This window comes from Kogia breviceps, chromosome X (assembly GCF_026419965.1).
Source record: "Kogia breviceps isolate mKogBre1 chromosome X, mKogBre1 haplotype 1, whole genome shotgun sequence".
Taxonomy (NCBI): Eukaryota; Metazoa; Chordata; class Mammalia; order Artiodactyla; family Physeteridae; genus Kogia; species Kogia breviceps.
In genome coordinates, this window is record NC_081330.1 from 91,839,988 (window position 1) to 91,864,199 (window position 24,212).

At 40.3% G+C, this 24,212-nt stretch overlaps 1 protein-coding gene across 4 annotated transcripts in view; it reads right to left on the reverse strand.

Annotated features, from left to right (window-relative positions):
- Positions 1–437: 437 nt before the first annotated feature.
- Positions 438–24,212, reverse strand: part of CLCN5 (chloride voltage-gated channel 5) — a 146,749-nt gene continuing 122,974 nt past the window's right edge. For 2 of the 4 annotated variants that reach the window (XM_067024066.1, XM_067024064.1), the window contains exons 2-12: positions 20,783–20,937; positions 18,060–18,159; positions 14,338–14,525; positions 11,496–11,618; positions 10,065–10,271; positions 6,930–7,010; positions 6,157–6,699; positions 4,189–4,375; positions 2,799–3,197; positions 2,116–2,332; positions 605–769 (exon numbers count right to left, since the gene is read on the reverse strand). In XM_067024066.1, the coding sequence (XP_066880167.1) occupies positions 679–769; positions 2,116–2,332; positions 2,799–3,197; positions 4,189–4,375; positions 6,157–6,699; positions 6,930–7,010; positions 10,065–10,271; positions 11,496–11,618; positions 14,338–14,525; positions 18,060–18,159; positions 20,783–20,890 (2,244 nt within the window). In that variant the 5' untranslated portion in view covers positions 20,891–20,937 and the 3' untranslated portion in view covers positions 605–678. Of the gene's footprint in view, positions 770–2,115; positions 2,333–2,798; positions 3,198–4,188; positions 4,376–6,156; positions 6,700–6,929; positions 7,011–10,064; positions 10,272–11,495; positions 11,619–14,337; positions 14,526–18,059; positions 18,160–20,782; positions 20,938–23,080; positions 23,287–24,212 lie in introns of those variants that run through there. The other 2 variants (XM_067024065.1, XM_059049723.2) reach the window with 2 other exon arrangements.

Here is a 24,212-nt window from a genome sequence, read left to right on the forward strand (position 1 = left end):
CACTTCAAAAGAGTACCAGGAACAAGCAAGCTATAAAAGTCAACCTCTCTACATTCATTTAGAGGAGATTAACCAAAGCAGCATTGTCTTATAATCAGATATTAAAATTAACATACACATACACACACATAAACTAATAATGCTAAATATTGTAACAAGAACAAGATAACATTTGAACTGAATTCACAGTCTGGAAAATACCATTACTATTTTCCTTCTGGCTTTCCTTTCTGTGGTTGGAAAAGCAAAGTCCCTGGTTTACACTTCATCTTCCACCAATGACAGAGTCCAAAAAAGTGACTTTTTCATGAGCTTCCTGCAGGCTATAGGTCAGGACGGTTGGAATTTTTCTTGCATAGTATTCAGTGATTGCATATTGGCTAACACTTACGTTTTAAATTTTAAAAAATCTTTAAAAAAAGAAAGAAAAAGAATTAAACCATAGCAATCTTGTTTACTCTTTCAATATCACAGAAGCCTAACTGAATTTTCTCCTAAAGAGAAGATTAATTTCCAGAGATTATGTAGTGCAACTGGTTAACTTGTGGGAAAGAGACAACACACCGGTATAACTTCACCATCCAAATGTGGGAAACGTTTTTTGGGTACCCAGTTAATAAAATATATCCATGGTCTGCAATGTCCTTCCTGTTTTATATCCAGTACAACCCTGTGATTCTAGTTGAAGAGAATGGAATCAGGATCTTGGTTCGCCATCTGTGCTATATGCTTTAGCACATCCTTTTTGGTAATGATTCCAAGCAATCGCCTAAAAGACAAAACAAAATAAGACAAAAATTAATCTGTAGTTAAAATAATATTCTCAAAGGTGACACTTTTTGTGGTCCATTTCATCTTTGTCTTTGAATGCTATCTGCACTTACAGAATGATGACAGGACTAGATTACATGTACCAGGCAAATGGGACAATGCATGGGTCCCTAAGCATGCTCTAAGCACTTCTTCCTCTAGGTCTTATCCTGCTATTTCCTGTGGTTTAAATATTCTTCTCTATATATACAAATCTTACCTTTTGCAACCCAGTTCAAATGTCGCTCTTCCAGAACACCTTCCCTGATCCTACGAGCCAGTAATAACTGTGCCCTCCTCCTGGGAACAGCATGTTCTGTGCACACCTCTTCCGTAGCATTTGTCCAGTTTGCTGTGTTCTCAGCTTCCCTATAACACTGTATGGTTCTTGAGGGCAGAGAAGGGTCTCATTGCTTTTTGCCTCTCCCTGGAATCTAGTGGAATGCCTTCTTACATGAAGTACAGATTCAGTAAAGGTTGAATGGATCACTTAGGAAAAGTCCCCTTACTGATCTCAATCTTGCAAGACATCTGCTACACTATTCAGAAATTTTAGAGTACGAAATTCTTATATAATCACTAGATTAACATACCAAGGTCAACAACAACAACAACAAAAACCCCACCCACCCTTCTCCTCAACCTCCTTTCTTTTCCAATAACAATAGCATGGCTTCCTTTACTGGGTAAGAAATATCCCAGAAAGAAAGAGCCTTAGCCTTGGGAGTCAGAAGACTTGTGTTTAGGGAGTTTCCCGGTGGCCTGGTTGTTAGGATTCCGGGCTTCCGTTGCGGTGGCCTGGGTTCAATCCCTGGTCTGGGAACTGAGATCTCACAAGCTGCGTGGCGAGTCCAAAAATAAATAAATAAATAAAGCCTACCACTACTAGACAGTAACTGGGGGTCCTTGTGCAAATCTTCAAACCTCACTGGAACTTGGTTTTCTCACCCTCAAAGAATAACAACAAAGGTATCGTAAGGACCAAATACTATACTTATACTACCTAATACCATTATAATTTCAGTGCTGCCTGTCCATGAGAACATAGTTGTTTCCTTTGTAGGGGAGGAACTGAGTTATTTATAATGTGCAACCAGCAGTTCACACCTCTCAAACCCACCATCTTCCCCAAACTCCTTTTCTATTAATTATGACAAAAAAAGAAACACATTCATCTTCATCTCAGAGCTTCAAAAAGGTCTATAAATGCTACAAATATTCATGTGAGTTCGGTTCTTCTTTCTTTATCTCTCTACATTCTCTTTTCCTCCCAAATCCAATTTGCCTTCACCAAAGAGCTCTCACCCATTGTGTGTAACCAGGCACTGCCGCAGTCCCAGCTTGCGGAAGATATCTACCACGATCTCCATGGGTGTAAGGTCAGTCACAGTGAAGGGGCTGAGATCCAGGATGTTCCGAAGCTTGAGGGTAGGTGGGGTGTATGGTGGCATTGGAGGAGAATGCTCGGTGAAGTAAATGACAGAAGTGCTCACAACTCCATCCTGTTTCTTTCGAGCATTTTCTATTTGAAAAGTAGAAAAAAAAAAGGTTGAAAAAGGAAGGACTACTTCTAAACTTCTGGCCCCTAACCAGTCCCCTCTTGGCTCTGTCCTTCACCTTTTCACGCATGCATGCAAGCTTAGTGATTGACTGACTGATTGTATAGTTGATTTACAACATTGTGTTAGCTTCAGGTGTACAGCAAAGTGATTTAGTTTTATATATATGTATATATACATATAATTTTATATATATATATATATATATATATAAACATTATTTTTCAGATTCTTTTCCATTACAGGTTATTACAAGATACTGAATATACTTCCCTGTGCCATACAGTAGGTCCTTGTTGCTTATCTATTTTATATATATAGTAGTGTGTACCTGTTAATCCCAAACTCCTAATTTATCCCTCTCTTCCCCTCATGCATATTTATTTATTTCCATAGTGGATTCCCTTATCCCATTTCTGAAATCCTTACCAATTGAAATAATGAGGTCTCTTCGGAGGACAAAACCCACAAGTCTTTGGGACTCCCGGGACACCACAACTGGGAAGCCACTGTAAGTGGTTTCACTGATTATGGTCTCTACGTCTTCCACGGTCATACTGTCCTGAGTAAGGACAGTCAACAAAGGATCATTTCTCCGGGGTTTCATCACATCCATTGCCAGGGTCTTGTGAGCAAACTCTTCTTTGGCTTCAAGAAAGGGGTATCCATTGAGACGGATGTGGGCATCATAGATGCCCTCCCGCCCAAGAGCATCTGCCACCCACTTGCTTGTCATGGCTGCAGCCATCAGAGGCACAATGTATTCCAAGCCACCAGTTAGTTCAAACATTATGACAACAAGAGAAACGGTCATCCGAGTCACCCCGCCTGCAAAAAACAGACATAGTCTACTTACTGAAGGCAGCAAAAGTATAGGATTCATTACAGTTATGGGCCTGTCACAGGCCCCATCCAGAAAAAGCTACTTACCAGAAACATCACTAAAAGGAGGCCTCACCTATAGACCCCTGTAACTGCATTCAAGCAAGTTTACAATGAACATGAGTCAGACTTCTCAAAATAATCTCTACAAACGTACAAGATACCTCCTTCATTCTTCTTCTTTTTTTCATTCATCTGTCGTTCCCCACCCCCCAATTATACAAGTAATTGCATAAGATCTCTATGATTTGTGAAACACTACAGATACGAGAGGTTCTCTGGGATGTGCAGGCCCACTGTGGAAAGATCAGAAAATACATATATTTTTAAAGTATATAAAGGAAAACCATTATCCATAAGCTCACTGCCTAGAAACATGCTGAGTAAAAATTTCAAATGACTTTTTTCAAAAATGTATTAGATGAACTCATATTATACATTTAAATTCCCTACCATGCTTTTTCTCCTAACTTTATATTAGGAATACTTTGTATATTAGTACAAATGTATTTAACATTGTATTTAAAGATATTAAACCTATTAGCATCACATTCAGTGGCTGCATGGTATGGCATTATATGGATGTACTATACCATAATTTATTTAACCAGTCCCTTATTGTGCTTTTAGGTTGATTCCAGTTATTTGCTATTACACAAAATACCATGATGCACATTCTTGTGCAGATCATCTTTGTCCAAATTTCTGATTATTTCCTCAATGTGATGGAATTTGAGAGAAGAATTACTCTCAAAGGGGAGGAATGGAGATATACGGTAAAGAATGCTTTCCTAAAGCACTTGAAAATGGCAAGCCCAACAAGAAATGGATAGTCATCTTTAAAAAAATCTACAGTCAATTGTGCTTAATATCACTCATCTTTATATAATGCCACCTGGGTAGCAATCTCTTTGAAATCAATGGAAACAGTACTCACCCAAGCAGGCTGCAGCCCCAACCATCGCATAAAGGCCAGGGGTGATACAATCCGCTCCTTGACTGCACCAGCTATTGAAGATGGACCAGTCATGGTGGTAATAAGCCAGCTGTTCCATCCCTACTCCCAAAAGCCGACCTGCTATAGCACCAACAGCCATGCTAGGGATAAAGAGGCCAGAAGGGATCTGCAAAGAGAAAGCAAAAGATGATCAGTGAGAAGTGACGTGATCATCCGGCACATAATAAGGGCTAGAGGACTGACCCTCTGCGAAGCAAACAGGCCAATGACAATTTAACTATGCACTATGCTAGCAAGTGGCTGCAAAGATCTGTGTAACACTACAGGGACTAGAGGTTCTCTGGGACGTGCAGGCAAGGACGACTGCAAAGACGCTTACCCTGATTCGGGGTCCATCAGGCAAGAGCCTGAACTCTCCAGACCAACACAGAACTGGAGGCAGAAATTAAGCCTTTCCCAAAGAAAAAGGAAAATAGATGGAGTTTCTCACATATGCAGACATTTTCCCCAATTTTGAATTCTAATCAACAACAATTACCCTTTACTGACTATCTACAATGTTCAATGCTGGATGCTCTATGGATCAGAGTTCATGGGTTCTTTACAACCACCCCAGGAGGCAGGTGTTATAATTCCCAACTCGCAAAGGACCTAAGGTGCAGAGAGGTTAAGGAACTCACCCAAGGCCAAGATTTAGTAAACACTGGTGCTGCAGTTTAAATGCAATGCTTGTAATCACTCTCATGTATTGAATCTTGACCCATTGCTCACACAAAAAGGATGGCACATGAGGTTTCAGTTTATTTTAACAGTATAAAGAAAGAATAAATGATTAAGTTTTCCTAATGAGATAGTGACTATGGTTGCATGACTGTCCCAAAAAGGAACCCCCATCTGTCTCCCCACTCTGTTTTTGACTCCTAGGATACAATAGTGCATTCTCAATTTTCTGTGCTAAGAGAGGGAAAATGATGTCAGAGATAATCCAAACAGCAGATTATTTTAAAATAGCTTGTATTCAATTCTGGAATATATTTGAATCAGGGTGGGTTTAATGGTCTGCAAATTCACTTTAGATGAAAGAATGAAGCCACGAGGTGAAAAGTAACTCAAGAAGCACTGCAAATCTGTCCAGGGTGTTGAGGAGGATGCATATCAATTCAGAGATTACAGTACTGCCTAAACCGACTTGCTGGCTCTTATTTTCTGGTTTGAATCTCCATTTCCCTAGAGAATAGAGGAAATAACTTGGTAGCTGAGTGCTAAAGAAAAGAAACAAACAAATGAAAACCAAGGAAGAGAAGGAAAATACTTTACAAATTTTCCTTCCTGGTTTCTTCTGACACATGGAAATGATAACAGGTACTGAAAATAAAAGATGCTGGCCTAATATCAGCTGTTGATAATCTAAATACTAATTTAGGATCACCTGTGAAGTTCTTGATAATTGGACACTGATAACTGTAAAAAATACATTTAGCTACATATTGGGTTGAGCCATATGAAATTGCTATTTTAGTGGTCAAAATGGTTGGCAACTTCTTTTGGTTCAACCTACTATTTTGCTTTATTTGTAACTCTAAAGCCACTTTATAAGGACCAAAAATGTGTTGGTCAGATATTGTTTTGATACAAAATGCACTGGAATAAATACCTCAGCATCCTTTTTGAGAGGCAAAATATGTTTTCCACAGAAAAGGAGAAAATGTTTCTACTTGAAATCTCATCACTGAGGTTTGCATTTAGCCTAAAACTGGGCTTGCACAATTTTAGATAGAGGTACAATCATCTAAGAAGTTATGAGAACACGTGGGGGTAAAAAGGGCTTTGGGTCTTCAAAGTTGGACACGCCACACGAACTACAAGAGAATTGTACAATATCTTGGCTTTGCCCTCCAAACTTACAGTCACACAAATATCCACCAAGGACCAAAAGAATCTCCTCACCTTCATGCCAAAGGTGAATATAGTGATGACAATTTTCAGTATGAGTGTCAAGGCCAGCTGCCACATTGCGCTGTAGACTCCCACACCAGCCGGTCTGTCGGGCAGCTCACCCGCCTTGCTTGTGTTGAAACGGTTCTCATAATCACAGAGCTTAGAGGAGTCCAGAAGGCCACAGTCATTGAACAGCTCAGAAATGAGCTCACTTGTGCTCATACGGGTGTACTCATTGGGGAAAGCCAGGATGGCAGTGATGGCCGTCACGACGAGTACCTCTATGACAGGATACTTGCCCAACTGGGTGGTCTTACGCTTCCGACACCAGGCAATGTTGGTGCGGATAAACAAAGCTCCCCACAGACCACCAAATATGCCCAACAGAATGAAGGGCACGAGCTCAAAGAGATGCCACGGGGTGTGAAACTCCACATAAAATAGAACCAGGCGGCTGTTCCCAAACGGATTGATGGAGCGTAGAGTGAATGCTGCCACTAAAGCAGCAAAAAACGAACGCCACAGTGTTTTGAGCGGAAAGTAGTAGCTGACCTATAAGAGAGAAAATGAGAAAGTAAACTCAGTCAACATGCATAAACTGGGGTGAAAACTGGTGCTGCAGGAATTAGAGTTGAGGATGAAAATGGCCTGGAGATCTCCGGCCACATGGCAAAGCACTGGAGTTGGGCAGAGCACTTTGGGACTGCAATGTACACAGACAATGGTCAGAATTCCTGGCACAAGATCATGTGCGTGGCTCTGCAGACAGATAAAAGTATTACCTCTTCTAGGCTGAATAATACTCCGCCAATAGGTGCCCCAAAGGCTACAGATACACCGGCTGCAGCTGCAGCTGACAAGACCTATGATGCAAAACTCAAAATTAGTGAATAGGTCAAGGCCACTTTCCTATCTTCAATCACACTTTAAAAAGGAATGTTAGTGGTTACTAAACATAAAGAAACAATTTTATATGCTCCATATCCAGTTTATCAAAAATGAAGTTCAATGTATATTTACTTTGACAGCAAACACTGTACGCTGAATTTTGAACACATGGTTCACATGCTGGAACACGTAGAGGGCCTTCCTTCATAATTAATTTAGGCATGTACTTGATTCCAAATTATGCCCCCATCCCCAACACTCCCAATTCCGTAACTGATTTTGAGTCTGCAGACCTATTTACCACCTAAATGAAATACTTCCAGTGAGGTATTTACATAGCACTTTCTTTATAAAGGAAAGCTTTCAAAATGATATTTTAAAGGCTCTAATGATACAAAACTGATGTAATGATTGGCTCACAGCTAGTCAGAAGTTGAAAATATTCAGACAATAAGTATTTAGAGTTTCCTGTACTATGTGCCCTACTCCATGCCTAGTGACCTATGGAAACAGAAGGAGAGGGGCGACTAGAGGCAAAATTGGGGATAGATTTTGAAAGGAAGAGAAGACCTAAATGTGTTTAGGTGTGGTAAGGAAAAGGGTGAAGAGGGAGAGGAAGAAGCTGTCAGAGAGAAATTAAAAGGGACGGGACAAGGAGATGGGGAAAGAGAGCAAGTGGTATTTCGAGAGCACCATCTTTGTATGTCATAGGCATTGACGTGTATATGTAAAAGGTGCATGACAAACACACCAGAATTAATAGAAGGATAAAGTCCTTTCATTGGATTCTGGTTGCTGTGGAGTGGTATATAATTTGTGGTAGTGCGGAACTATTTTTAAAAGGAAGTTGAATAAAATTAAGAGTTTTTGAAGAAAAAAATGGTTCTTGGCAAAAATAAATAGGCAGGTTCCTCAGGGAGTGCAGGATGGCCAAAGAAAATGAAGGGGGTGGGGGAGAAGAGTGATCTCTGGTGCTAGCTGGGGAGGACTTTGAAATTTAAGGCTAGAATGATTATCATCTGAGAAGGATAAGGACATTCAACATGGAACTTGAGAAAGGGGATTTCAGTGACTTTGTTTAGGATGAATTATGAGGGAGAGGAAAGAATCGAAGTGGCCTGTTTGCTTTAATATTATGTTGTAGAGTAGGTTCTATCTACACCCTACCTTCTCAAATCTCTATTTTACTCTCAACCATCTGGCCACTTTTACAAGGCCCTGGGACATAAAAGGGTTACTGCTGATGGTGAGAACAACAGGAAAAAATAACTGCAAAGTCTGAATAAGCAATAGGAAGTGAATGACATATTCAAATATTCATGAGTTTAGTTAGAAATATATATGACATCTGTACAGAGAAACAGCCAAATCAAACTCCTCTCTTTTCTTTTTTTTTTTTTTTTGCGGTACATGGGTCTCTCACTGTTGTGGCCTCTCCCGTTGCGGAGCACAGGCTCCGGACGCGCAGGCTCAGCAGCCATGGCTCATGGGCCCAGCCGCTCCGCGGCATGTGGGATCTTCCCGGACCGGGGCACGAACCCGTGTCCCCTGCATCGGCAGGTGGACTCTCAACCACTGCACCACCAGGGAAGCCCTCCTCTCTTATTTTATAAAGAACTATTTGAACAAAAATGCCATTTTTTATGGAATGAAAGTAACCAGCAATCTACAGTTTCAAAGTTACCTCTACCTATGCAAAACCAGCAACAATCAACACTTTACTCTTGACAGTTAAAATGTTTTTTTTTCATTTCTTTAGCTTCTGTTATACATTATTCGTGTCTAACAACCTCACTAATTTAATACTGCCTTTATGTCCCTCTACATTTGACAGATAGCTAAACAACCTACTCAGATTTCCCCCTCTCTCTCCTGCTAGCCTACCTCTCCTGCCAGGAACTTTCCCCCTTGAACTATCAAAATGTATTCCATATTTGAAATTTCAACATGTTTGAGTTTCCTTCCGAGTCTTACGGTGAATTTTGTTTTGTTTTGTTTTCAGAACAAATCATTAGGTTCCAATTTTGTGAAAAATCCTTTCTAATGAAATGACCTTGGTCTCGACCCATTCCATATGTGATTTCTTTGTAATTCAAGAAAAATAGAGTAAGAACCATTTTCTTAAATCCTTAATTATAGCAGGACAAAAGTAACCAATGACTTGGAACTTTTAAAAAAAATGTTCTTCCTCCTCAAAATGACATACATTAACAACTGTATAAACACGAGAACAACTATAGAGATGCTGCAGTGGGGTTAATTTAGCGGGGTTGAGCCAGAAGACAGGGAGAGAGAGATCCAATACAGAGAGAAACCAATGCAGCGTGCTGTTAGGTAGAAATAAAAGATGGAAAAGCTGGCATCTGAAACACATGCTGAATTTTATATTCTTTCACAGGGATAGACAACTTTCTTTTAAAATAATCTTCCATTAGTTTTGTACTTATTTTGTAATAGAAATAGCACATGCTTGTATAGAATTATACATAATAAAAAGTTGAAGTCCTTACTTCTCCCTCACTTTCCCCCTCACAAGAGGTAGACATTTTTTAACAGTTCGGGGTGAAACCACTTTCCAGCCATTTTCTTTCTAGGTGCATATATATATACTTTTCAAAAACATTAACTGATTTTTACTATACACATTATTCTGAGATTGGCTTCTAAAAGTTTAATGGTATTTTATAGCCATCATTCCATGTGACTATACATAGCATTATCTCATTCTTTTTAACAGTTGCACAGTATTCTAGAGTATGGACAGAATATTGTTTATTTAATCAGTCCCCCATTGATGGACATTTTGATTGCTTCAGTTTTTCACAATGTTGACAGATGCTTCACTGTCTATCCCTATACACCTTTGTGCACACATGGTAGGATGTCTGTAGGATAAATTTCTAGAAGTGGAACTGCTGGGTCAAAGGGCATTTGCATTAACACTGGTAGAATCCCCCAACTCTCATCCCTAAGGTTGTACCATTTATGCTCTCACCAAAAAAGAGACTATTAAGGCCGTTTGTTATTACCTCTCTGCGTTTGGCTTCATTCTTCCTGTATTTGTTGAAGCAGTGGCACAGGATGTTCCCACAGCAGCAAGCCACGTGCACTAGGGGGCCCTCTTTGCCCAAGCTCAGGCCAGATGACACTGCCAGCACCAGTGTTATGGTTTTGATAATCAGGGTCCACTTACCCAAATAGCCCCTAATAATGAAACCACTCAAGATAGTTTTTATCTGCAGGTCAAACACAGAGAGATTGAATACAGACTAAGTAAGGAAACAAGGCTAAGAAGCAATAAATCTGGTCCTCGTTATAGAAACTGCACCTTTTGAACAAGTGATATATAAATGCTTGACCCACAGTGATCCCAGTTTGGGAGGGAGCCCAGCAGCCCAAGAAAGTGAGAAATGTTCTTTAAACTTTCATGTTCCTTTTTTTCTCTTTGGCCATGTGATAGCTGGGCAAGGTAGTACTGTAAGTATGAGAGTGCATTGTATGGAAAAGGGGTGGCAGAGAAGGAGGGTGTTTCCCTTACTTAATCCTTACAGGCTAGTATAGCCTTGACTCTACCAAGGAATCTGTAACTATGACTTGGTCAGGAAACAGAGAGGGACAAGGTCATCCAGGTAACCTAAAATCTCTGTGGTTTCAGTCACGGTCAAGCAGTCTAAACCAAAAGTACTTAGAAATAGGGTTTTAGTCACCCTCCTTCTAGCCCAAATCATATTGCAGGAAATGTAGCAAAACAGTTTTATTTCTTCTGCTCTAACAAAGTTGACAATACCACTATTTTTTCAGACCATAATCCTGGGATCTACCCTAGGAGCTTCTTGGTTAGGGAGTTGGGGAGGTCTTCAGGGGTCTGGTTCACCAGGAACCCGGAGGCGGCTAGGAATCAACTCCCTTTATTTATTTATTTTTTAAATATTTATTTATTTATTTATGGCTGCATTGGGTCTTCATTGCTGTGCTCAGGCTTTCTCTAGTTGCGGCGAGCAGGGGCTACTCTTTGTTGTGGTGCACAGGCTTCTCATCATAGTGGCTTCTCTTGTTACGGAACATGGGCTCTAGGCACGCGGGTTTCAGTAGTTGTAGCATGCAGGCTCAGTAGTTGTGGCTCTCAGGCTCTAAAGCACAGGCTCACTAGTTGTGGCACATGGACTTAGTTGCTCCGTGGCATGTGGGATCTTCCCGGACCAGGGATCAAACCCGTGTCCCCTGCATTAGCAGGAGGATTCTTAACCACTGCCCCACCAGAAGTCCCACAACCCCCTTTAATGTCCAGGTAGTCCAGCCTGGGAGGAGACTTAAGGGAAGATCTAGAGAGGCCCTAGATTGTCTCGTGATCTGATCCTGCTTGATAGTCAACTGTGGTATATGCTGGAATACATATTACATCGTTTTAACTAAAAAGCATTCATTATTGTTACCATTTATAAACCGTTTTAGAGACTCACCTCAGGGATTCCGGAGCCACAGGCATACGGTGCGAACACCTTGACAAGAGATACGGCAAGGAAGGCAAATAGGAGAGCCCAGAGGACATACATGAAGTAATTGACTATGTAGGCAAAGGCTCCCTGGAACAGGGGAAAAAGAAAGATGCTTGTTTTAGCCCAGACAGCCTCAGTGAGGCATGCAGCTCTTCTGAGGAATGGGTTTTCAGGAGAGGAGGTCAAAAAAAAAAAAAACAATATTAAATTGCTCAAGATGTTCCTTCCCAGACTGTCAGCAAAGCAACTGTCAGCCCACTTGCTACTGAAAATGAGAGGCTTTGTTACACCCAGAGGACACTGACAATGCCTTCTAAGGATGGACGAGAACAAAAAAGCAAATTCACTTTCTATATGAGTGCTTTGATAGATTTTGTAGTCAAATATATATGATACTGTCAATTTCATTAAGAGCCTTAACAGCCCTTTTATTGTAATGGCTGAACCTTGACTACACATTTGAAGTGAAGACTGGCTCCCGAGTTCCATTAAATTCATCCTTGCCTACTACCTACCTTGGTGTCAAATTCTCGTAGGAGGTTAGAGTATCTATAACTCTTGGGTGTTTTTCTTAAAATAAGCAATGACACTCTGTAGAGACGACCACATCTTTGAGAGAATTTTGCCACTGTCATAGCAAAGGTGTAGTTGCTGAGTGGCAACAAGAAAATGCAGTAGAAAGTTTTGGGCTCTGACCATCAAACAAAATCAGTGAGATGCCAGATATCACAAAGAATAAAACAGCAACTGCTATTTTTTTAAATGGAGAGAATATACTTATGAGACTATCCCCCTATTATAATGAAATCTGCCAGAAATCTAATTTTGACCACTAGCAAGCATTCACCAACATTAAAGGGCTCACAAAATAGCTATGCCTTACAAAAAAAAAAGATATTTTGAACACTACCAGATGATGTTTGCTCATAGAAACATCTGAAGTTGAAACTCACTCAAATTACATGAAACACAAAACTCAAGGGACTTTCGACTTTTTAAAACCTAAAACACTATCAAAATAATTCACTGACCTAGACAAGGAGAACCAAAATGCTCAGGTTTTTTCTAAGTTATAATTTTGACACAGGTTTCCCATTATTTTAGTCCCTCAGAGGAACAAATAATTGCTCTCTCTTGGCCTTTAGAATGTAGCTAGGGAGGACGAATACTCTAGAAGTAGGAGACAAAGAGGAAAAGGGAGGGAAAGGGGAAGTAGCTGAAACTGACTAGAGGCAGAGACCAGGAGGTCAAGTTCTTGGCAGGAAAACTCTTCTTAAAACCTAGAAGACTCTTTCCCCAGGCAAGAATTTCATTCATTAAAAGGAGGGCCAGAGAAAGTTGTCACTTGTGCAAATCTCCAGCTCCAGTTTGAAAGTTATAGTTGGAACACTTAAACACATGCACACAGCTCTCAAGGAGTAGCATGGGGGAGACTTGTTGTGATGGAACAGTAGTTCTACATCTTGATTGTGGTGGTGGCTACACAAATCTACACATGTGCTAAAACTGTGGAGTGTACACACACACACACACACACACACACACACACACACACACACAGACTCACCCTAAATCTGGAGCTTCTCAAACTTTTCTACCCAAGTACATACTCTTAATCTAGGAGAGAGGATAGGGATAGGGGGTGGGGTACCCAGAGCAGAGCTTAAATAGATATTCTGTTTTATCTTAAACATAGGACTTTTGCATTCCTTTTTAATGATTGTTTACATTTAATTTTTGAAAAAAATTTTCTTCCAAATACTGATCAGGAAAAACTGATATTCTGGGAAAGCACACAGCATGTATCCTGAGGTTTCACATACCCTCTGGTACGTTGACCTAACCCCAGTCTGAGAAGCATAGACTTAAACCCTCTCACAAATATAGTATGTAGCTAACCCAAGCCAATATGCACAGTCAGATATGTGTACATAAACACTCTTATTTCTGACTTTATTATTTTCTTATCCTTCTTTTACCTTCACTGAGTCTGTGGGGGTGTGTGCCATTTCAAATTGTTTGTGGACCAAAGTAGGTATGAAAATAAATTTTAAAAGTACAAACAAACATCCTAGTCTTGTCCCCCTCATTTTACCAACAGAGTAGATGAGGAGTGAGCTGAGATAGTACCTGTTTTAGTTGGTGGAAGCCAGAGTGGAATAGGGGGTTGAGAGTTGTTTTGTGTGCTTTCGTGTTTAGTAAGAGAGATCTAACATACAAACCAAATAGTAAGAGAAAGGTAAGGAACGAAAAAATAGTTACTTTTACATCCAAAAAGATATGCTAAAAGACAATGACAAATGAAAATTTTAATTTAACCTAAAAATGTATGGGCAATTTTATTCCTGGGTTTCTGTTATTTTGCTATGGAATGTATCATAATTTTTTTTAATGTTCTAATGCAATGCTCAGGGAAATATCACTTAAACACATTTTTAACCCATTCCATCCTTTGTTAGAAATTATAGCTTACCTGTTGGCTGACTCTGACATTTCTACGGAAATAACTAGAGAAAGATTCAGTCACACAGTGTACTAACAACCAAGAAGAAACATCAGGCTTGTTTAAAAAAAGCAAAACATTTTAAGTTGTGTAAGCATCAAACAACTCCACATGTCAGAAGAGATAGAAATAGGGCTGCACTTAAACCACAGAGAAAGGCAGCTGTCACTGGTTCCCCTTTTCATGAAAAGGAAAATAATAAAGGAAGATTCCACAATTGCTACAAGGACAGTATAGTATAAGAAATGAAGTAAATGTAAGAATAATTAAATCAGTGGTTCAGAAATCTTCACTACGTGTTACCTCATTTGTGCTGATGATAAGCTGGGACCAGCTATTCCACTCTGGGCATTTGTCTCTGTCTTCAAAGGTGACATGCTGGGAGTTCCAGCAACAGTGTTCATGGTTAAACCAGATTCCCCCTGTGCATATACCTTCTTTTAAGTCTGTCATCCAGTGAGCAGAGATGTCTATCAAGCCAGCTAGGGAACCTGATTTGAGGGGAGGGAAGGAAAGGCCACAGTTGTCAGAGAAAATAAGGGAAAAGGAATCAAAATAATGGACAAGTGTATACTTTCTCATTCCATCTGCAACCTCCTTCTAATTGTCTGTCTGCTTGCTTTTCACCTTTTATCTCTAATGGATTTTACTTGTTATTAAATGCCTGTTCAAGAGGGGAAACAACAACAGCAACATCGTCTGCATCAAACACTGTGTGTGCAGGATCTTTATTGTATATGGGAAACTTAGAGGAGAGCAAAGTGGTTGGGTGGGAGCAAGGGGCGAGTGGATTTGACTTTTATTTGAGCAAATAAATATCCTATAATATTCTTCAACATGGTCAATTCACATTTTCTCAGTTTTATGTATAAAGTGAGAATAAAATAAACTTTAAGAAACTTGACAGTCTTTATGGATCAGTATTCATCAACTCTAAGTCAAAGCAGAGTCTTTGCCAGGGGAAGCAGCTAAAAGTCAAATCCACTCGCCCCTTGCTCCCACCCAACCACTTTGCTCTCCTCTAAGTTTCCCATATACAATAAAGATCCTGCACACACAGTGTTTAATGCAGACGATGTTGCTGTTGTTGTTGTTTCCCCTCTTGAACAGGCAGTTGATGAACACTATGAGGAGAAGGGCTCAGTCTCCACACCGATTTGGCTCCAGCGGTGAGGGACTTTGAGCGGTGGCAGGAAGGCATTCTAGGTTAAGGGAACTGAAGTTATAAAAGCACAAACTGTGATGTACACGGAAGATTAGATGAAGCTGTAGGTATGCGGAAGCCTCTTGAGCCTAGGATGTGAACATTCTGAAGTTTTCTTAGTGAGAAGGAGCAAATAATATTTTATACAGAACGTTCCTCAAAGAAAATTATGAGAAAATGAATGGGGACTAATGCACTATGGCTAATAGACTGATAGGGTTAAGATAGTTATAGTACTTTCAATTCTAGCCTTCTCATCATTTTTGCTGTCCAGATGAAGAAACGCTGGCATAAAGAAATTAAATGGTTTAGAATCGTGCTTCAGGGAAATAGCAAAGACATCATAAAATTCACAGCCCTTGAATTCCCAGACTGTTCCTGCATTCTGACACACTGCTTCTATTGTTGCCCTCCAATGCTTAAAAACAAAATACCCTGTGTGTACGAGGGAAAGAAAAATATTCACTGACCACCTAGTGACAAGACATACATTAAAAAGTTGAGGATATTACGCCTACGTTCCAACAGGCTGGAGGCCATGTCATGTGTATGTTTTGGTAGGTGCTAAGAGTGTTAACACACTCTCTTAGTTATTTACATATTTGAATAACCTAGTCAAATCTAGCAAATTGTTTGACACCTACTCTTGGCCACTCCAGTTCCCGCCGTCTCTTCCTTCTAACTATTGCACTTACTGCCTGGATTCACAAAACTAACACGATGTTAAAGAGTTTCGCTAATTCTCTGGTTGGTTCACGGGTGCATGTCTTATTCTACCTAACACTGGTACCCTCCATCCTATCTTCCCGTCTACATCTCCTTCTCCTTCTTTTCCCAATTGGCTCTTTCCTCCCTGGTTACAAATATTAGCAGGTTTCCCCTACCCTAAAGAATGCAATGCTTCCTACCCTAAAGAATGCAATGCTTCCCCTTGTCCATGCTACCATTTCAAGCTTCTGTCCCTTCTCTCCTTCCAGTGACTACCCAGTATCCCCAAAACTTCTACAATGGTTGCCTTCCCTTGAAATCTGGCTCCTGGGTACGCCCTGGTGATCCAGTGGTTAGGACTTGGCACTTTCACTGCAGGGGCCTGGGTTCAATCCCTGGTAAGGTAACTAAGATTCTGTAAGCCATGTGGTGCAGCCAAGAAAAAAAAAGAAATCTGGCTCCTAATATTTATCTGGGATGCTTTTTCAAGTTCACTGGTATCCTCCTAACTGCTAAACTACATAAACTTTTCTCAGCCCCCTTCCTTCTCGTCAGCTTCTGTGCAATACTTGACATTACAGACCACTCAGTCTATTATGAGCCAGCTCTAAGTTGTCCAGACCACGTCTCTCTTCTGTGCAAGACAGAAAAGGGACAGCATTAACACCCTAGACCATGGGTTGGCAAACTATGGCCCGAGGGTCAAATCTGCCTCTGTGTTTTTAAATAGAGTTTTTCTTGGTCACAGTCCAGCTCGTTTATTTTCCTACTTTCTATGGCTACGTTCTTGCTATACAGACCATTTGGCCCACAAATCCTAAAATATTTACTATCTGGCCCTTTACAGAAAAGGCTTGCTGACCCCTGGCCCAGATAATCTTTGAAAACTCTGCTATGGATGAACCATTTCTCATTTGCTGCGATCATTTTATACTCCATGGCTCATGAATTATCTCTAGGTAACAGCAGCATTGTGAACAACTGGGCATTGTGTTGAGTGCTGTATCGCTGTATTTCATTCAATTCTCGCAACAAACTTGTAATATAGGTGGTACTCTTATTATCCCCATTTTACAAGTCAGTAAACTAAAGCTTCCAAGCGTTAAGAAACTTGCCTGAAGTCACAAAACTAGCAAGTGGTGGGGCTGGGATTCAAATCCAGGTAGCCATAAACTAGAGCCTGTGCTATTAACTACCATTCCATCCCACCGCCATCTAATTTCCCACCTTTTATTTTAGCTCAATATTCTAAATCTTCCTAGGCCCATCTTCTAATGCCACAAAGATATAAGTCTCAGCATCTCTGCCTGGTATTCTTGGCTTTCTGCTTCCCCCATGGGAGGGGAAGCCTGCTTGGGAACCTGCTTTAAAGCTGTATTTCATAGCAAGTGTGTTATTCCTGGTTAAGTTTATATATTATTTGGAGTGGCTTAGGAGGTTGATAGAGAAGATAGGAAAAGGTGGTACCATCCCAGTCCTCGGCCACCATGAAAGAGTAAGAATTTAGGCCTCCTAAGGGTATGAGCCATATCTTACATGCTTTTCTCTACTCCCAAATGAGAGAGTAGATATTTAAGAAATAGCTACAAAAATCTCTCAGGAAGTCCTCTTCTACATGTTCTTTCCTAAACCCCATGCTTACTAATATGTTTAAAAAAAAGGAATTCCCTGGCTGTCCAGTGGTTAGGACTCAGCGCTTTCACTGCTAGGGCGCGGGTTCAGTCCCTGGTCGGGGATCAAGATCCTGCAAGCCACGTGGCATGGCAAAAAAAACAAGAACAAAAAACAAAACCCTGTCTCTAATAGAAAGGTTCTTCCTCAAGACAAGCACTAAAAGGCAGTACTAACAGCACCTTAAAATGGATACAATATTTTATAGCATACAAATGCACTTAAATGCATTTCCTCATTTAACCTCATTTATTTAAGGAAGGAGATGAGGTATTAGTACCTCTTTATAGACGGGGACATCAAGCTTCCCAAAGGCCCACGAGCAATTCCGTTCATGTAGGAAAACAGTAAAGCACAGCATTCAATTCAGTACATGACTTGGGAGAGGGGCACACCACAATTTCAGGAGATTTGTTTAGAAAGTTAACATGGTTTACCATACCTGATAAAAGCCCAATAAGTAGCATCAACAACCAGCCAGAAAAAGCATCACTCACACTGTGAATTAAGGCCCATGTTGACTCCTTGCTTTTATTGGTAATCTAGGGAGAAATGAGAAAACATTGATACATTCTACACACACTCTTGCTTTTTTTACCTCAAAATGTGCGATAAAGAAACACAAAGACAAACCTATTCATTGGGAATAGAGTTCAATTTAGAGTTACTTCTCAAATCTTTAGCTGAACCAACGCCACCATGAACTTTGAGCTTTATTGAACCCTGTCTTACTGAACCCCACCTTCATCTCCAGTATTGCAATGTCTGCAAGTACCTTATTCAGGACTTCCCTATTAGCCGCTAAATTCTTATAACATCAATCTGTTTGTTTTGCTTATTGCAGCGGTCTCTTTCTGGCCTGGACATCAGATAGTCCAAAGATGGTCTCTTGACTCACAGCAAATAGTTTGATTGTTTTTCAAAGAATAAACAAACACGGGCTTATTTGAGGGGTTAAAAGTACAATTTGTGGTTTTCTACCTGGGGCTGTGCTTCAGTTCAGGCAAATTCCAAGACTTGATACCACAAACCTCTTACTGTACAGTGATCACAGATGCTAAATGATATCAGGGATGATCTCTTTCATTTTCAAAAACCTGCTGGGAATATCTGCAGCTTTCAAGAGGTGCAGAAACTTTTACCTTTTAGGTCCTAGCCTTGTCAACTTAACCCTTCAGTGCCCACACTTCAAAACCAGGTATTCTGGGCTTCCCTGGTGGCGCAGTGGTTGAGAATCCGCCTGCCGATGCAGGAGACACGGGTTCGTGCCCTGGTCCGGGAAGATCCCACATGCCGCGGAGCAACTAAGCCCGTGAGCCATGGCCGCTAGGCCTGCGCGTCCGGAGCCTGTGCTCCGCAACGGGAGAGGCCACAACAGTGAGAGGCCCGCATACCGCAAAAAACAAAACAACAACAACAACAACAAAACAGGTATTCTAACAGCTTTGTCATTAGTACTTCCCCCTCCTCTGTACTTCTATTTCTTATCTTTGAAACTGTAAGCTAGCTACCCCATCTTGATCTGCAGCAACATCACAAGTAATAAATTATTATAACATTTTAAAAGCAGTTTAAAATTTCATTTTGACTTATGACTTTAAGTTTCTAATTTAAGTGCTGAAAGTAGATGAGGTGACACTTTTCCCTATGACAGTGTTTCCATTCAGATGATGAACAGTTAATGCTAAAAAAGGTCCCCTTTGAACATTTGATAAACATATTTTAATTGATTTTAAATTATTATTAGCTGATATAATGTGTCTCAGATGCAACCATTTTGATATAACGGGAAACGTGCCCTTGTCATATCACAGGTGGCTTTCACAACCTGAGTAACATGCTGAATAAGCAAATGGTGACCAACTGAACTCTGAATACAGATAGCAAAAATTCTAAAGCCATAAGATTCTATATTTTACAGGCTGCATGATGAATTTATATAACAGAAAGAATATGTGTGTATGTTCCCAAATAGCAGGAATCTTATAAAAAACAGAATGTTTTATAGAGATCACTTTTTTTTGAGATCACCTTTTCGAGTTAGGAGAAGAAAACTCTATGGGATTATGACAAATCCAAGGACTACAAAGAAACTTCTCAAAACCTGTACCTGGGACAACCTGACTCCTGGGTTTGGGTGGTCTTGAGAAAGCCAGTCAGGAGCTCAGAAAGGAATGAAAAATTATCTGAACCTGACCGCTCAGGAGATTCACTCAGGTCTGAGAGGAGGAAATCATGAATTCAAGAGAGAATGGAGTTAATTTAAAAATCGAATTTTAAATTTGCAATCAAAGCAGAAATAGTAAGAAAGAAAAAATAATCATACTTACTGTTGGCTGAAGAAATGTTCCCTACTGAATCAGCATGACTGGGGCTGGGGCCCTACCTTTTGAATAAGCTCTCTATGTGCTCCTGACACAAACTAGAAATTGTGATTCCCTGATTTAAATGATACACAGCAATAAGTTAAAGGCAAATGACCTTGGCAGACTGCTCTGAGAAGTTTTCACAGTACTTTGAAAAGAGAAAAGTAGGGAGATTATCTTGTCATATTCAAAACAAACTGGGCCATAGCTATAAGTACCATCTATCACCTATCATATTAATGTCATTGATTTGAATTTGATTGGTCTTGTGGTTTTGTGTGAGTTGAATGCATAAATTTTCTTTGGTTTTATGGTTGTACAAGAGCTATAATAATCACGGGTTTACCCTGTAAGCTTCAGTAAACACTACAGCTCTGAGATTTTTTTTCTTTTATTCCTTTAAAAAGAGCCCATCTACTTTTCTTAGGTGTAAAAATCCTGCTTAAAGGGAAAACCATAAAAGAGAGATGAGATGGGGAAGGAAGATCTTTGAAATTTAATTTGGTTCCTCCCACCAACTTTGTTTTCACCTCTCTGCACAGGCATTTATACCCAAGGATCCTTTTCAACCACTTACTGTCGGTTGATAAGTCATCATTAAATATAAATTCTTTTCAAAATCATATACAAGATACCTTAAAAATAAAATTATATTAAAAATAAAACCCTACATGTCCAACAGAAAACAGATTCAGCCACATCCAGGGTTGAGGGAAAGAATACATATAAAGAATCTATATCTTCAACTTCTTCTCCTGACGTTTCCTAACACTCACTCACAAAGCATCTTCCGTCTTACCTCTCGGTGCCTATCCCGGTCTCGAGACTTCTCTCTCACCCAATCTATTGTATTGAAATCATCATAGGTCCCCACACCAGGGATTGGCTCCTCCAAGAAGTCCATCATCCTATTTGAAGAACCTATTCCTCCTCCACCATTGTATGACTTGTCCTCTGGATTGAACAGAAAACAGGCATTAGTACTTCAGACACTCTGGACATTTTTAATACCTCTTTTCTGAGAACCAAGAGGTGAGTCCTTAAACTATCAGATGACTACTGTTAGGGTGTGCTGATAAAGCAGAATAATCACCTGGTAGGAACATCCATCACATTGAGAAGTTTCTGTGGCTTAGGCACAAAACTTTGAGCATCTTGAGGTAGTGTGAATGGAAAGGGACGTATGAGAGCCACAGTACAAAGGGAGAATTGACAGGGGTTGAAATTCAGTGGAAAAGGATTTGTGAAACAAAAAACAGGAGCTTGGAGCAGCTTAGGTATTTCAGTTTCTGTTCTAGGATGAAGACAAAAGGGTCAAAGGTCTTTGCAGACAAATCCAGTCAGAAACCATTTTACATTTATAAGGCAGTAATTCTATCCTCAGAGGTGGCTTTTGCCTGAGTGGGGACTCCAAAGAAAGCATGTAGGTCTCTTCTAGAGTTAAACTGGCTGGAATGTACATATTTCCCTTCCATAGGTATGACTTTGATTCCTGATGCCATGGGTTTGTGGAAACTTTTACTGAGTATGCCAGGACAGTCTAAAATTTCCAAGTAGAGATTTAAAGAAAAGTGCATGGCTCAGAGATGACATGTCCCTCCCTGATCCTTCAACTGGAAGAAACATATCCTTTTGGCCAACAATCACAGTTCTTCACCCGCTTCGTTTTCAGCACTTCTACTACAATTACTTAAGCAAATGCTTTATCTTCTTTTCTAGACTATAAGCTCTTTGAGGGTAGCCCTATTATCTGATTTACCATTGCCTTCTCCAGTGTCTAGCACATAGCCATGACCCAATAAATATCAGCTGAACCCAAGTTTGTTTGATAAACAGTTGGGATAAGGGAGGAGTGTTCAAACTCAGAGGTTGCACTTACACAAGGTTCCTTAGTATTGCTTAACAAACTTCTTGAAAATATTTCCACAATCCTCTGGTGGAACAAGATTTCACTATTAAACACAAAATGTAAAACCATATTCAGGAATGCATGCAAATGCACAATGAGGAAAAATGCAGAGTAATGCCATCAATGAACTCAACCAGCCACAGCTCACATTTGCAGCATCAACCCTGGCAGGGACAAAGTTCTATGGAGACTGTTTGGTGATGAATCCCTCTTCGAAGAAGGCCAAAGTGGGCCTGAGCTGACCCCCTCTTCCCCCATCCATACCCCCGCCTTCACTCTAAACTCCTAATAGACAACTTGAGCACCCTCAAAGGATAAGTTTGAATTAACACCCAAGTTGCACCTGGTTTACAAAGTCTAAGTCTCCTGAATACCTAGTTCAGCGTACCTTTCACAACTCACAAGCAACACACACATATGAAAGGAAAAGCTCTGCAGAATCCAAATCATAGTAAGGGTGGGGGTGGGGTGGGGGTGGAGGAGGAGATGAACAAGTTAATCTTAAAACCCCTAACCAAAGTCCTTTCCATATCTTCAAGCATACCTGGCCGTAAAATGGTTGGCTGCTGAATCACCAGCCCAGCATTTCCTATCATGTCAGTGGCATACTGATAAAGATTAATGCTGGTGTGTTGTTTGAGAGCTTGGAGGGAAACAGCCAGCCGGGAAATGAGGGCAGAAAGAGACTAAAGTATGTGGGGCAGGGGGGAACCAAGCTGTTTCAATTCTCAAGACAAATGCTGACATGAACACAGGACACCAACCAACCAGAAACTGACTTTTTAAAGCAGGTTAATGCTTCAATTGAATTTGGTCTGGTTTAAATGTGCTCCTTTCAGGAGACATTTTCAAAGGATTTTGTGAAACTGATTTTTAAAAGCACCCAATAGTTACCTAACATTACACTGTATATCAAATGAGGCCCCCAGCTCGAAGAATATTAAGACGAAATGAAGATCTGCAACAAGCTTCCTAACAAGAAAGAAAAATTCCTATTACATCACTAGGTAACATGAGCACTGCATCATCCTTCTTTGTAGATAGTCTCCTATTATAAATGCAAATTGTCAGGCAGCTCTAAAAGAGCAGGCAGTGATTAGAATCCGACAACAGACTGCTTGTGATTCTCCAGATCCCCTTCTCCCTGGGGTCACGCTTCGGTCCTTGGCCAGGCTCAAGTCTGCTTACCTTCAATCACAGCTTTCTTTTTTTCTGCCTCAAGGAAGAAATAACCTTGGCAGCCCGCATTTGCTCATTTAGGTTGAGGAGCTTTTACAGAAGGAGCCCCAGTCTGAACTGCTTTAAAAGGGCACTTGCTGCATTCTCTGCCTTTCACAGGAACAAACACCACCTAAAGAACCACCAGTGTTCCCTGGCGGTCAGAATGTGATGTCACTGTTGGGATCACGTGACCAGACCCTTGGACCAGCCTTGGAGAAAGGAAGATTTTTAACCGAGCACGGAAGCCTTAAAGATGTAGTCTCATCTAAACAAATATCATCAAACTTGGGGCAGTCAGGTCAGTTCAGAAAACTGGCATCCCGAAAGTTTTAGTTTTCAGACCTCATTTAGCAGAAAATCTATGAAGGCAAAGTAGAAATATCAGAAAGCATTTAGAGTTACAGGGACCCTAAGTTTAAAAAAAATGAGGCAGGGGAGACAGGCAAATATAGAAAGGCTTTTTTTAAAAGGGCACTGGATACCAATAACACAGATAAAATCTCACAAACATAACGAGCTAAATAAGTGAAATGAGTGACAGATGCCGGACACAAGAGAGCACATAACATGATTCTATTCATGTAAGTTCAAAGTCAGCCAAACCTAAATTATATCGTTTTAGGACACAAATGTAAGTGACTACATTACAAAGAGAAGCAAGAAAATGACAGAAGTAAAGACAATAAAGCCAGAAGTAAAACCAGAGGAGATAGGGGGTCACCATCTGAATGGAGCACATGGTAAGGGTGGGGCTTCTGGAAGGCTGGCAATTTTTCTTCATCTGGGCAGGGGTTACCTGAGTATTCATTCACATTATAATTATTCTTTAAACTGTGCACACATGTTTTATGTCTTTCTATGCACACATCATAGAGAAAATTATGAAAAACTGAACCACATATGAACTTACTATACAAAGTCAGTTCTTTAATACCACCTAGTAACTTTGAAACTCAGAAAGCAGTCAAGAAAATGAGGTGTGTTAGTGGTAGTGCTCTACCTAGAAAGCAACATCAAGTCTGATCTCATTAATCCAACCTGAGTAAAAGTAGCTATTTCAGCCATGAAAATTAATTCACTACTACAGTTGCATTGTTTC